Source organism: Eucyclogobius newberryi, unplaced genomic scaffold (genome assembly GCF_026437365.1).
Source record: "Eucyclogobius newberryi isolate DKJ021-1_F unplaced genomic scaffold, fEucNew1.0.hap1 SCAF_14, whole genome shotgun sequence".
Lineage (NCBI taxonomy): Eukaryota > Metazoa > Chordata > Actinopteri > Gobiiformes > Gobiidae > Eucyclogobius > Eucyclogobius newberryi.
The window spans coordinates 27,143,934-27,159,576 of NW_027315768.1; the positions used below are offsets into that span (position 1 = coordinate 27,143,934).

A 15,643-nucleotide genomic window follows, 5' to 3' on the forward strand; every position below is an offset into this window, starting at 1 on the left:
TGGTGCGAAACATCTTAATTTTGTTTATGTAACTGTTTTAATCATATGTTGTATTTGAAAAACAGGAAATAAGATTAAGTCAAGGCTGTGTATTTCTTATTATGGTCTTAATCAACCATAATGTTCTTCCTCTGTTTGAAGGATCATCAGCCGCCACAAAAGATGCACATGCAAGTCATTCATTTAATATTGCACATTTTCATTATGAGTGTTTTGCCAAATTTAGTTTGTTTGATGTCCTTAACACAATTGTTGAGTTTGTATGAAATATTAATTATTCAAAATTATTATGAATTAGATTTTTATGTGGGCTATAAATATAGATATGCATTTGTTTTTATGACTTTAAATGATCTGACAAAGACCAACCTGTTAGTTGAAATGTGTTTGCATCCCTCTAAATAAAGGACTTTAATTCTAACTCAATGAGTGCCTCAGATCCTGAATCTGCTGAAACTGAGAGTCAGGGCCGTTCTTTGTTTCATCATATCACTTAGTTTGTTAAACTTTTGTGAAGAGATCTTTAGCAAAGAACGTTTTTCATACCATGTTCTACATATTATTCATATGGTTAAGCTGGGGCAGCTCTTCGGGTCTTGTGCTCGGCCTGGTCAGGACCATAGCTGGAGGATCTTCAGTACTTTGCATGTTTTATGTTGATGAGGGAAACTGAAGCCCACCCAGACACGGGGAGAGACATGCAAACTCCACACAGAGAGCTAAACCCACAAACGTCCTGCTGTGAGGTGAGAGTGCATCTCAGGAAGGGATTTTGTTGCATTAAAATAGCTTTGGCTTATGAAAACAGCTTTAGACAAATATTAAATTGTAATCCTTTCACTGTATTTCAAATGACACTTCAACTCTTTCATATATTTGTATGTACATGATGTCCCCAAAAAATCCCTCACAAAACTCTGCACATCCTTCTGCAATACACCACGACCACAAAGGGACCAACTCAAGCCGGGAAAACACACAATTCAACTCAACACAGTTCCACCTCCTCACACGTTTGCCTTCGTCTCCTTGTTAACGCCGTGAACAAGGATGAATGGCGGCAGTACTTTTGTGAACTGGCCCTTCAGTGCCGCCTTTATTAACGTTCTCTCCTCATATTTTTCTTCATTCTTGCTCATAGCTTTGATTTACAGCCGTGAGCCAATCGCTGCGGCGGGGGCGTGGTTTATTGGCTGCCGCTGCTGCTGCTGCTTTTTCAGCACCGCGGACAGCTCCCGTCTCCGCGTCTCCGTGGCCGTGACTGGACTACGGGGAAGGCGGCGCTCCCACAACACTGGCAGATAGAAAACATACAAGTCTAGAGTGGCTTTTATCCAATTGTCCACTTGTTTTCCGTGATTCATCGGTTGACTTTTGCGCTCTTCACCGTGGACTCCTTCCTTCCTTCCCTCGCTCTCACGCGTTTAACTGCATTGCCTCTGCATCTCCCCCCCGCCCCCCCCCCCCCCCCCCCCCCTCCTTCTTCCTGTTAGTGCTGTGAAAGTGCATTTTGGGAAGAGGCAATGGATTGACCCGTTACTGGAAGTTCTCCATGCGATGTCCCCTCTGCTGTGGGTTGTTACTTCTGCGTGCAAGATGAAGTTGAGTTTCAGGCTACTGCCCGCCGCCCGCGCGTGTTGATATGAGAAACCTGCCTCTGCAACATTGGCCGTCACCCTAAACAAAAAAAGAAACACATCATTTTGTGGACCGCTGCCAAGAAAGAGAAGATGAGGAGCTCTGTTGACTTTTTAAACTGCACTTAAATCAACACATTTGTAATCCCGCTGCGGCCGCTGCTCTTTCTACTCGCTCCCGTTGCATCTACATCGAGTTAACACTATTCTACAGTCTATAATCGGGTCTTGCGTAAAAGCTGCGTGACAATGAAGAAGTTTCGGAAGGTGCTTGACGGTCTGACCACGTCCTCCCCCGCGAGCGGCGCCGGGACGATGGGATCTCCATCATGTGGCAGCGCGGCGGGGACCCCCACCACGGCGCCCACCCCCAAGGAAATCGACATACAGGAGACGCTAGTGTCGGAAAACTTTCAGCTATGTAAGGTGAGTGTGTGGCGGATTAAACCCACTTCGAACCACGCAAAAAAAAAAAAAAAAAAAAATGCACTTGGATGAAACAGGTTCAAATGTCAGTAAGTGAAAGTTCATTGAGAGTTTGTTTTGGAGCGAAAGAGTGATCAGTGTTGTTTTGTTTTCGTGTCAAAAGTTCGGTGTTCCCTGTGATTCGACTGCAACGATCAAGTGTGCAAATTGGGCTTGTAACTTGAGCGCATTGGCCACTGTTTACTGACAGAAATCCGCTCCACCCGTGGACATGCGCGCTGCCAAAAGTGTCGTACAGCAGCCAGTCTCCCCGTCTGCGTACAACTGTGTGCCTGAACATGCAGCAGGCAGCCCACACACGCATGTGGCATACAATAAAACCAGAGCAGCAGCAGCAGCATCAGCAGCAGCAGCAGCAGCTGCAGAGTCAATGAATAGCGTCCTCCTCGCGTTGCATCAGCAGCAGAGCCAACGCGCGAGTGGTCTTGGCGTATAGAAGCGATGACATAACTGGTGTCCCTCCCTTTAGCTCGAGGAAGAGAAGGGAGGAGGGGAGGAAGGGTGGAGGGAGGGTTGGTGGGCAGATGGGGGGAAAAAGTGCACCGTAAACCAGCCAAAAGGGAGCCTGCAGTGTAGTGTCCTAGCTGCTTTTCACTCAGAAGGAGGGAGGGGCGGAGTGGTGCTGCTGGGGGTATTTATAGCAGACTTGTTGTTGAATGCATTTTGGAATTAGCTGCAGCAGTTTATGATATAGAAAGACCATAAGGAAATCCCATCTTAAATAAAGCGTTCGGGTGAAAAATATGCAGTGTTTTTTTTTATCAGTTTAAATAGATTTTTTTTTCCTGTGGGGTTTGATTCACAGGCTGGAAGTGGATGCTGCAGCACAGAGGAAAGAGACAAAGCAGTCAAAGCCGAAAGAGACAGACCGGGATAAGAAAGCAATGGAAAATATCATAAGAGCTGTGTCCTTGTAGCGAGACTGTCATCATGTCCTTCAAGTCATCAAAACATGCACTATTTTCTTCATCATAGTGTTAAGTAGGACTCTTTTGTTCATAGCCATTGCTGCAGGGGATGTAGGAGTGTGTTTAATGCATTGATTGGCATTGACTGATTGAAAATGTTTGCACTTTTTCTGAAAAAGATTTAGTTTCTCCCAGTTGCTTTCTAAATTCGATTGAATTAAATCACAACTAAACCCAATCGTCATCCAAGATTCAAATTGAACAATGTTGAATACCTCAGCCTACTTGTGATTAAGCCCTAGACAGTTATTGAGTTTGAAAGATTGTGCAAGAGACAAATCCCTCCACGCTGTAAAAGTTATGGCTTTCCCATGCTGAGCACAAGCTCTACAAGCACACGGACCAATATGGAGCAAGAAAACAAAAGGTTGCACCACCTTCTGACCCTTTAAGGAAGCAGCAAGCTGTGAGAAAGTGGAAAATGCACTGATCTATACCGGCGTGCTTTCTCTTAAGAGTTGTTCACTTCATAGCGACGGAAAATGAAAGTTTTCAAGGCGGGTTTTCAAGAACTGACTAGTGCAGAGTGATACGCTGGAAGCAAAAACATTATTTAATTAGGTATTTTGAAAATATACAAGGAGATTACCTGCTTGACAGAATGTTAAGTATGTAAAATGTAGCAAATGAATAGTGTGATGCGTGTAAGGGTTTGTTTACATTCTAGAGTGTAGCCCTCACAATAAGACTGTACAATTAACATAATTCAGATAGACATTTTGTCATTTCTAATCATCATGTTTGGGTATTTTTAATTGAGAGATCTAAAACAATGCTAAATTGTCATGCATTGAATGTTAAAAAAGGTTAAAGACAATTTTATTAGTTTTCAATTGAAAAATCAGAATCAACTTTTTTGTCATATCACACCAGACCTACCCCATATTAACAAGATGTGATTTTGATTTGATTCATGTGATTAATTGCATAGAACACAGACTTTGTTTGGCAGTTATTCCATAAGGTCATTTCAGGGGAGGTGTGGACTGCCAAAACCCAAGTAGGCAGTTAATTTCCGACTCTGACCAGTGCAAACTACTTCATGCTTGACATTTAACTCTTGGCATCTGTGCATAAGCTGCGACATAACCTACCATCACAGGCCGTGACAAATGCATTCAATTGTAACGTGACTTGGAGTGTCTGGGGAAAACTATGTTCGAATTAGAGTTGTCAAATAAAGTTAAACCAAGACATTTATCAATTCTAAAACTAGTACCGAAGCTAGATACTCATTTTAAATATTGATACTGAAAGAGATCACATAAATAAGTAAAATTAGACCTTTCCTTAATTATTATTATGATCATCATCTAACATCAGAACTAGTATAAGAAAACTACCATTATTTTATGTTGAAAACTATAACAATGAATAAATAAATAATGAAACAATATTGTATTATCATAAAAAAGAACTATAATATATTTCTCATAGTGTCTTTGTATTTTTTAACCCTAACCCGTATTTTTTTACACATTGAGAAATACAAAATATACTTGCCAACATTTTACCTTTTACATATCATCTTTTTCAGTCGCCTGAAGCAGTTTCATTCAGACAGAAGTATGACTTTTCAAGGGTTAAATTTCTCGAGCGAGTGAAGCGTGTGTGGGAAGAGTTGGCATCTGTGCTTCAAACTTAGTCATGATTCGCTTCCTAAGTACGCCGCGTAGGACGACAAGATCCACTCCGTCTAAACTTACACAATTTATTTATTTTGGGAAATGCGCTCACCGATTATAGTGGAATGAATTAGCTTTAGATAGCATCGCAGGCAGATAGAATGTAAGAGATGCTTGTGGTACCCGGGGCCGCCATGAATCTATTGGCTTGTTTCTATTTAAAGCAAAATGAGGTGATTACGGCGAGAGAACTGTCGAGTTGTGAGACACAGGGCAGGGGAGGTAAAGGAGATAATGCCTCTGAGGAAGGCACGGGAAGGTTAAGGAGGAGGTTCGCCGCGCTGAAGGCCATCGCTCAATGACAACACGTAATGAACAATGCGGAGGCCTGGTTTTAAGTAGCGTAATGCTCACTGACAAGCCAGCTATTACACATATCTCTAATAATGTTATTTTCTCAGGCTGTGGTGTAATGCAAGTATGCGACAAAATCTGAGCAGCGTTATTTCCAGGTGGACTTTGTAGCGTTTCTGTCGGAGCGTTCACCACCTGCTTTTCTACATGCGTGTTATTGCTTTGATAGTTCCACAGTATGGCATTTCATTTATACATCTTGCATTTGTTCAACTACAGGTGTGTTTATTGCTCGAAAATCCCTTACAAAGGTCTCTCCTGTGACTTGGCCTGGTGACTTTTCTATTTTGCACTATGCTGTCAGTCTACAAGAAAAACAAACAGCTTAAGAATCACACATATACCCTCTAGAATAATCCACTCCCCACGGCAAACATTTCAGAATTCAATGACAGAGCTACAGCCCAATTGGCAAACACAATCAGCACGAACACTCAGCGGCTCCATCGCTCAGGCACTTTCATTTCTATTTCCTTTTCTAAATTATGTATTGATAGTGTCTTGCCAAGTCTTTTCTATGTGGTTTGTGTCTCCTATGTTGGCTTGAATGAATGAATAAATGAATGATATAGACTTTGAGCTCCTTTCACTTTTTATCTAACGTCTTTTTTACACAGCAAATGGCAAATGAACAAATGAACTGAAAGTGAACTGAGATGATCCAGTACCCAAAAAAAACATAATGTGTCTTCTTTAACCTTTTACTCTTGACAAGTTTTATAACAGCAAATGCACTGAACAGACCTCAAACCACTGGCTTTGTCTCGTGTCCCGCAAAAGCAGTAAACAAGGATGAATGACACCAGTACTTTCGTGAACTGGCCCTTCAGTTCTGCCTTTATTGTTGTTTTGGCCTGATTATAGCCTGCCCTCAGGCCGCAGGTACCGGACACGGACACTTTGTCCCATTAGGCCCCTCCAACCTCAGCAAACTATCTCACTCACCTGCCACCTTCATCCATTAGGGGCGTTGAACTGTGAGGGTAAGAGGTACTCTTTACGCAGTGGCCATATGTATTTTTCATATATAAAACACTTATTGCTAAACTCTCTATGTGCCATCATGTACAAAAAAAATGCTAAATAATCATTGCGTAACTCAACAATTCCCGTTTTTGTCAGTTGCTGATGCTAGCGAAGCTGTGCGCTGCCTGTAATGTGTGGGCTGTTCCTGGACGTACTGTACTTGTGCCCACTGTAACTGCACATCGATCTGAAGACTGTTATGTGAAGGATCAGATCCACCTTCAGCAGGCCAACAAACAACAAAGAAAAGAGCATTTAGGCCGAGGGAATCCAATCAGTTCCATCAATCACCAACCAAATCAAAGCACAAAGCAATAGGCTCGTCAAAAAATCGGATTATCTAGATACAAATCCATTCTAAACGATTTCATTTAGCCACTTATTTGAGCCGGTATTAACTGTCCTGACGTTTTTCAGAAGTTTTTTTTTATAATTCTTAGTTGATAGTGTTATACATATCATAGTTTTATAGTGTTATTCTTATTATTCGGTCATGGTAGTACGTGCTAATGAGCATACATTTTGACTAATATTAATTTAGGGAGCCTTGGATTGGCCAGGACTAGTACTTGAAAGGTTTTTGCTCATTATTAATATTGTGAATTTGAATAGGTATCGAATATTAATCTTCTTTCCCTGTTTCTGAACCGTACAAAGCCATAAAAAATAATGGAGTACAACTGGGACCAATGTATAAATGTTAAATGAAAGTGAATAAAAGTGAGGTTGAGTTATGTGAACTGGGCAGAATGTGGTTTTCCTACGCTTCCTGGGCTTGGAACTATATTCAAAACTCACTGAAGCTCCAGGTACTTTTGTATTCCCCTGACTCATTCAAATCTCAAGACATTGGATTTCTGAATTAATCTCTTTTACGTCCGTTAACTGTCTGCTGAGGTGCCTCTTGGCCGGGTCTCCCTCGAGAATACAGGAGCTTCTGGAGGGCTTTTTTTGTATGTTCATGTTCGTGTATCAGTTTATGATATTTGTATTATTCCAGTCTCATGCCTTTTCTGTACTGGCAATGCATTTGTAGATGGCTGCTCTGATATTGAGACAAATTGCAGACCGACTGTCAGATGACCTCATCGTGTAGAACAAGATATACTTTTACGATCAAGAGCAGTAGATACACTTTCATAGTATTCTCGTCGTATTCTATTACAGATACATTTTGTCCAATTGTGGTTAGCAGTGCTTTGGAGTCTGGCTTTGAGTTCAAGCTGCATGAAATTCAAAGCATCAGTAGTAAAAATAACCCTTGGCAATCAAAGCAATCAGAGCATAGACACCTAAGCCATGGAGTATTGAGAACATAAAGCTCTTCGCACAAACCTCTCTGGCCTGAACATGTGGAATATGGTTTTATCTTATGAAATGGCTTATTTTTACATCTAATTATGTGAATATGTTGCTTACTTAATACATAACTTTTACTCAGATGTTGTTGCTCCCATGTTTAAAGCTGGGGTATTTGACCTGATAAAGAGTATCCAGTAAGAGCAGAATTGTGTGACAAAATGAGGCCGCTGCACACTGTCTGCATGTAATAATAAAGTGTTTTCAAGAGCTGAAAGCAGTGCTGTGATTGGCTGCGCTTGGGTGGTCCAGCTTAGTGTCACAATTTTTTTTTTAAAAGCTCTTTTAAAGCAAAGCAAACACTTAAAATGAATGAGAGCGTGTGAGAGCCCAGCTTTAATTCAGTGTCAATCTTTTGGGGTATTTTTTAATTCTGAATTTATAATTTATTCATAAAGTTATTTAAAGAACAAGCTGATTAAATTAGCACTTGATAAAAATAGCTTGGTACTAGAACATGTGTGATTCATATGTAGGTAAAGGTGACACACATCTCAATTATTATGATGTGTTTGGTGGGGACAGTGTTAATGAACATACATAATACACATGGAGTACACACATGAAGTACTTGCCAGGCCCATTCCATCTTAGCTTCTGAGATCTGATTAGATCAGGCTTTGTAACTGACTTGTAAGTACGTGTATCATTTCTGGAACAGATGCTGTGAGATCACACCAAATATAAATCTCTTTAAAGGCGACGGATGAAAAATGTACTTGTTTTCCACTGTTGTCAAGTGATTCGTGCACGTTTGAGTAATCATTATTCTCCTACATTCAAGCATTGCCATTGCTTTAGAATTCCCCTTTCCCCTACCCCTCATACACGCCTCCTGTTCTGCACTTACTCGTTCTCACATTGGCACAGAAAAAAGCTGCCGTCTTAACTTGCTTTAGGTCAATATTGGGATTTTGGGATGTCCAAAATATCAAACAATGATCCAACTATGCAGCCGACAAAAGCATCATCTTCTCTAAACTTTTTCCATGGGCTGTGGAGATTCTGGGACTTCCTGAAGTGGTCAGTGTCGACAGAGCATGATAAAGTAGAGCTGCCATGACGAGATGCATTTAAAACCACAAAGTCCTGAGTTATATAAGCCCTGACGTTGAGTGGTCGTTACAACTTTTCCACACGTCTATAAACCTCCCTTGATGGACACAGTAAAATTCCCAGCACTGGACAGCTCAGATAAGAGCACGACACAACAGTTTTAACTCAATTAAAGAGTTTGACAGAAATTAAAGTAGATTATTCAGAATCTTTACTCTGTGTAATGCCACTTCATACTATTTCTAGTCAAGTCATTGCTGTAATGTTATGAAAAGCATGTTCTTTGAATGTCCTTTGAATGCATTTTTAAACTGATTTACATTGACAAAAACAGAAGACATGGCACAGACGTAGATTAGAGCTTTTTGCACACAAAAACGGCATTGTTGTTTGCTTTTTATTCTACCGCAAAGTTTTATGGATTACACGCAATTCCAATGGGTTAACTTCCCACTTTATTTTTAATTTGACCATTTTAATCAAATTTTAACCGCAATTTTTTCTCTGCGATTAGTTCTTGGATGAAATGAGTAATCGGATACAATAATCAGAAAATAATTTGTATAAATGTCTCTTAAATTGAATGAATAAACCAGCCCTGCAACGCCACATTTCACACTGTTACAGACTCTTGCAGTGCTAAAAATACTTCAGATTTCACATTTGGAGGCTCGCTTCTGGTCCAACTGTTGTCTGACATAATGAGTGTCATTTGCATTCTGGTCGTCAGCTGACTGCACTCTCTGCAAGTTCCATTTTCTCCTCCCCCCCGTTCACCATGTGGTTGAAATCCAAAGCAGGTCTTTAATATGCAACTTCAATCAACGGAAAAGCATTGTTTCCATATGCAATGAGTTCTGCTCGTTCAACAGCGAGTAACTGACATGATGATGATCTGCTCATTAAAATGTATCACATCAACCGGCTGACCACCTGCAAAATCACACAATGAGCTTTTACATTTGGTTTCATAACAGTCAAATCTTGCCCTTTTCCAGTGTTGACTAAAAAGTGCATTTGTAATGTTTTATCAACGATGGGAAATAATAAATAATAATAAATAATAAAGCGTGAACAAAGACTTAATTCATAATGAACAAATATTTTCTGCTAAATTAATGGTATTTTCTGTTCTTTTTTACACCAAAACCTTTTCTTTTTATTTGATTGCCATTTTCACTTGCCTTGTGATTGAGACACTTCAAAATGTAAATGTTTTTGATTTAGTATAAAATGATAATCAGAAGTTATAATCAAGCTTGGGTTTGCTCCTGACATGGTAAACAAAAACCTTTTCACACTTCGAGCAGCTTCGTCTTCTCCTCTTTTCATGCGATAAAAGTGAAGTAAACTAAAACACAAGAACATAGAAGAAGATGGAACCAAATACGCACGGCTACGAGCAGCTTTGAGCTCAGAATCCATATTTGAATAAGCGCAGTGTCCTAAATCCCTGCTGGTGTGGTTTCTGTGATAGGGAAACCTAATTCCTTGTAAAATGGCTGTATAATATATTTGACACAGATACTTGTTCAGCAAAGTTTTCTCTCCGATCTCATGACCCCATTTACCAAGAGAATTAAACGTGACAAACGCAAACTGTAATTCAAATGAAAAAGAACACCAGCTTTTTTACACTACTTTTGTTTTGTTAAGCAAGCGTTAAACTATAATTATGTCTATTAAAACTGTTGTCTCTTTATTTTATCCTCAATCAACAGTGTCTTACTCCAAGTTACAGAGGACACAATAACACATTTCAGTGGTATGATTATTGTGAGACAGAAACAACTCAATTTTCAACAACTATTTAGCTTTCATTCACCTTCATTTCCATTTGAGTATGTCACCAGCTTTATAAACTCAAACAGCGAGATAAAAGGGACTTTATTTTCCAGTTTTTGGAGTATAAATGAATGCGTGGAAGCATTTTGACATCCCTAAACACAAATCCTATCATGTTTACTCACCTTTTGTTCCGTTACGCAAGCGTTAAACTATATTTATTTGTACTAAAACACACATTGACCTGTGCCTGGTGACTGTATCCACATGCAGCACTAACTAACTCCTGTACGAAAGGCCCTCCAGCAGAAGGAAGGTGCCTGTAATTCCCATGATGAGCTACTTTGGCCCACATCTCCCACACATATCAGCACTTCCTATAAACGCTGCTCAGCTTATCGATCACGGGTATTTACGACGCTTCTTCTGCAGCGACATTCACATTTTTTACAGTTGAGACGGCAAGAATGGAGGCCTTGATACTGTGGCCATTGACACCCTGGATAAACAGTTTGAGAGGAGAGTTTGTTCCCCTTTGGCAGGATCGTATTGATGATATGTGAACGGGGGAAGATGACATCACTGCGAGGAGTTTTATTTCAACGCAAATGATCCCATGTGCAAAAGAGGAACACAGATTTTCATTAGGGATCACAAACTAATGATCGTGTCTTTTTATGTAAATGGGTCTTGTAGTTTATAGCTCTTCAAACATGTTAGGAAAATCAGACTTTTCTTGGAGTCGTTTAGTTGTTCAGATTTCATGCTTTTCTCAGAAGGGAACTGGGAACTTTGAACAGAATCCCAAACTATATTCAAATATAAATCACACAAAAAATACTATTTGATTTTCCAATTGTTCTTGTTAAGCCCTTATTACTATCTAAATAAAAATGTGTGTAGGTAAATACTTTTTTATGATTGTGTTCTTCTTGTCTGCTCTACTTGGTTTGGTCTGGTTGTAGTCCTGGTTTCATGGTCTAGTCCAGGTACAGACCAGTTTATTTCCAGGTATAGTCAGGTTTAGTTTTAGTCTGTAAAGTCGTATGCTGATGTGGTCTTAAGTGTGGAATGTATCCTTGGGGAAATGTATGTTCAATGCAGTATCATTCACAATAATAAGATCTCAAACTTGATTTTTATACCACAATGATTATACACTTTTTCTTTTTAAACAGAATGTAAATCGTAAAAAAATATTTAGAATAGAAAATAATGTACATTTCAACACACAGTCATTGTTTATCTGTCATTTTAAATGCATAAACTAGCTTGGATCAAGACCAATTCTGTCCAATACTGTAGTATCGATGTGATTTTCCTTTTTTATTCAGTATAAATACCTTCTAAACTGTGCAATGAAGGGTTTATTTACAAAATCAGGTATCTCTGTTTGAAAAAATAGTCACAAAGTTCATTCCCCCTATTTTGATACCATCTTGTACACATATTCATAATTAACAGTATAGTAGGGATGGAATAAAAGTTGCATTGCACTAAAATAGATTTTACTTTTAAAAACACTGATACACAAAGAGTACATTGTGAACCTTCTATTTATTTTTCACATGAACTCTAGATATCACTATTTTGACAACTCCCCAACCAAACTTCCAATCTTGTGCCAGGATCTTGACGAGGAGTGAGGATTACTATTACTTTCCCCAGTATGACACAGGTCCTCGATACTGCAACCACTGACACCCCGCATAAACAGTTTGGGTGTTTTCTCCTCCCCTTTGACAAGCTTGCAGTATTTCACAAGTTTCATATTGGCTTCGGTGACTCACGGTGTCGACTGGCTGTCAGAAGGCCCCGAGTGGGAGCTATTAGGGGGAGTGGGTGTCAGACCGAAAGGCCTAGATGGAAAGTAGTTATCCGGAAGAGTTTTTGGAACGCACACACGAGACATGCAGCGAGGGGCTTGTGAAGTACAATCAGGGGCGCGATGCTGAGCGACCCCATCAACCTCTGTATTATTTGAGGCCATTTTCCAGCCAATTCGCTTTTCCAGTGTCGACATTATTTGAGGGTAAAAGCAGGAGTTGAGCTTGATCAGAGTGGCTGCCCGTTGGAAAGATTTTCTGAAGAAGTTGGGTTGTTACAAGTGATTGGTCGAGCCACTGGTGAGTAACCATGTCATTTTCTCAAGATTAAATGCATGTACATATTTTTCAAAGCACCAAGTTCTTGAGGTTTAAGAGTTCACGCGATAGAAACTGTGGTACATTTAGTTCTGCTTAAAGGTTCGTTCTGTATCTTAGTTTTACGATAGAAGCAGAATGTGTAATGGACAGATTGCATGATAGAAAAGCTTATTACCATACCATGTTATTGAAGGCACTGTAGATTAGACACAGCTTTGCTCCAGGTTTTGAACGGCAAATGAGCTTCATATCTTAAAACATACAACAAACAGAACAGAAAGATGACATAGTTTCTTCTTCTTCTTCTTCTTCTTCTTCTTCTTCTTCTTCTTCTTCTTCTTCTTCTTCTTCTTCTTCTTCTTCTTCTTCTTCTTCTTCTTCTTCTTCTTCTTCTTCTTCTTCTTCTTCTTCTTCTTCTTCTTCTTCTTCTTCTTCTTCTTCTTCTTCTTCTTCTTCTTCTTCTTCTTCTTCTTCTTCTTCTTCTACTTCTCCTTGGTTCAGTCTGTGCCATCCATTTTTTTGTAAGTTATCTGTTGATCGTTGTCACTTTTGGTGTTTTAAATCCCAAATGCATGGTATTGAAGTTGAGTGGAATGTTGATGTTTATGAACATATATAGTGCTTTATTGCCCATAGTTCAATGTTTAAGAATCCCAAAACACATGATCACGTTGGGCTACTTGGCTACACCCATTTCTCCAGCAAACATTATCTTCCTTTGACTAGTGCGCACTCCACATGACAAACACTGTGATATATTTGTCTAACAGAATTTCAATAATTGATGTCACTCAGAACTATATATTCCTGGTAAGAGTGTGCCAGTTCAAGTCTCCAAAGAGCAGTTTTTAAAAATCACATTGGCAGAAATGGATTTTTACTTTTGGATACCCCGACATCCTTCTAGAATTTGACTGAAAGCACAAACTGTCCCTCTTTTCATTTTCGGATCACTGCGAGCTGTGTTTGAGGGGTAGACATTGACAGCCGCTCCAATCGTTTTAAAGTTACTGTAATAAAATGCAAAAACTATATGAATGATTTTGATATTTTGGGTATTTTCTTAGTGTTGAAAACATGGCTAACTTCAAGTCAGATCACAGAACACAGTCTTAGTTATTTTCTTTTACCTTCCACCAGCCAAAAAAACATGCTTTCAAGTCGACTGTCGATTGCTCGTTGTGAAAGAAGACTTGCAAAATAACTGTCTACCCCTAAAATACAGGCAGTCCTTTTGTCTATTGTGTGTGCTTTTAATACCAAACAGCTTTAGTGACAGAGAGGACTTTGAAAAGCATGTGTAGAAGGTGTGACACATTTCTTTCCACTTTGTGTCAGTGAAACAAAATGAAACGGCTCAAATCAATAAAGAGGGAAGGACGTGAATAGACTCGTTATTGGTTTTGTAAAAGAACAACAGTGTCACATTTGCCATCATTGTTCAACAGAGAAAGAGAAATGAGCGAGCGAGAGAGAAAGAGTGTGTGTTTGAAGAGATTAGGCCTGTTCTTGTGTGGGCTCCATCCAAAACTGCTTTGTCCAGACGGCCTGCCTGCCTCATGCTGTGCTGGTGTAATCTTTTGTCATTTTTTTTTAAATACACATTCTCTGTCGCAGTTTTTTCCACTTTGCTTCATTTTATACTGCTTTTAATATTATTATGAGTGTATTTATTTCGCCAAGTGAGAATAAGAAACGTCAAAATCTCATCATTTGTTCTTGGTCGAGGATTTTATGGTGGTAATTTTTCTCTTAAAATGCTGATATGACTTTATTTACATCACGTTTTCATCCTGTTTGACATTTAACTAGCAGCTCAATACCTGGTACTTTTTGGTAGGACTGCACAATATAGCAATATGCAATGTGGCTGTTAAGTACTGCCATAGCCATATTCTTGCAATATTTCTATCTTTGTATGATTTAGAGAAAGTCCTGTATGCTTTTGTTTATTCAAGATTGGAATACTGCAATGCTCTTTATACTGGCCTCAGCAGAACTCTACTTTACCCTCCCTCTCACTGGCTGCCTGTCAAACATGCTTTTAACATTCAAATCTTTAACTGACTTGGCACCAGGCTATTTAAGCGACCTCCTTGCACCATATGTTCCAGCTCGTGTACAACGGCCTAGTGAGGAAGTGGTGCCTAGGACCAAACTAGCCACAAGTGGGGATCGTGCCTTTTCAGTTCATGCCCCTATCTATGCTTTAGTTTAGTTTTCTAGTTTGTAAAATCAGGGACCATGTGTAAACACATTATTCTAATGAAAGAAGAGGTGTTTTGCACCAGGTTTAGCCAATGCTTATTTCCATCTGTAGTCCATGGGCAGATTAGCAAACACAATCAAAATACATTCAAATACTACACATTTACGATCAAACAACACAGCCTTATTTAAAGTAATCACACTTCAACAATCCAGAATACTGTAGCATTGCATAAGAATTGACCGTATAGGCCGACATTACCCTATCCCATGTGTGATTATAAAATCTGTGCTGACAGTGCTGAGTCTCTAAGAGGATTTTTCTAGCATTTCAAGAGAAATCCCCCAGATAAAGAAGGAGTTTAAGCCTGTCTTGGAGCTTGTTCTATCCTTTAATGCCTTTGTAAGTGAAGGCTGCATGTGAAGGCTGTGCTAAGGCTGAGCTGAGTTTGGTGAGTCTGCTGTCATTGTGAAAGGTGGACCTTGATGTTCTACTGGTCTGTTCAGAGCAAAGCTGGACAAATCTTTTACGAGGAGGTGGTGCAGCGTTGTTTAGAATTATGTGTATAAATTGCACATCCGAATACAAATACAATTAATTATTCATTACCCCCAGAGATCTGAAGAGTTAAATGTTACGGTACTTAAAAAAAACAATTTACACACGTATTTGGTTGATCTCATTTTTTAGCATTTTCTGTAATCTTTGATTTGTAATTGCTGGTATGTTGTTCTATTGCTTAGTGGTTGTTTTTGCGAAGCACTTTGTAACTAATGTTGAGAGTGCTATAAAAATAAAGGATATTATGTTATTATATCATATATAGCATCATTAGTATTATTATGTTTGAATTAAATTTCTTTAAACATATCTTCATGCCTTTATTACTCAAGCTCTTTCAAAAGAGTCGAAAGCAAGGCAACTCTGTTAA

At 39.3% G+C, this 15,643-nt stretch overlaps 1 protein-coding gene across 6 annotated transcripts in view; it reads left to right on the top strand.

The window, feature by feature from the left end:
- The first annotated feature begins 1,555 nt into the window (after window positions 1–1,555).
- The window catches only part of stxbp5l (syntaxin binding protein 5L), a 209,402-nt gene continuing 195,314 nt past the window's right edge, over window positions 1,556–15,643 (top strand). For all 6 annotated transcript variants that reach the window (XM_072445162.1, XM_072445164.1, XM_072445166.1 and 3 more), the window contains exon 1: window positions 1,556–2,063. In XM_072445162.1, the coding sequence (XP_072301263.1) occupies window positions 1,887–2,063 (177 nt within the window). In that variant the 5' untranslated portion in view covers window positions 1,556–1,886. The remainder of the gene's footprint in view (window positions 2,064–15,643) is intronic.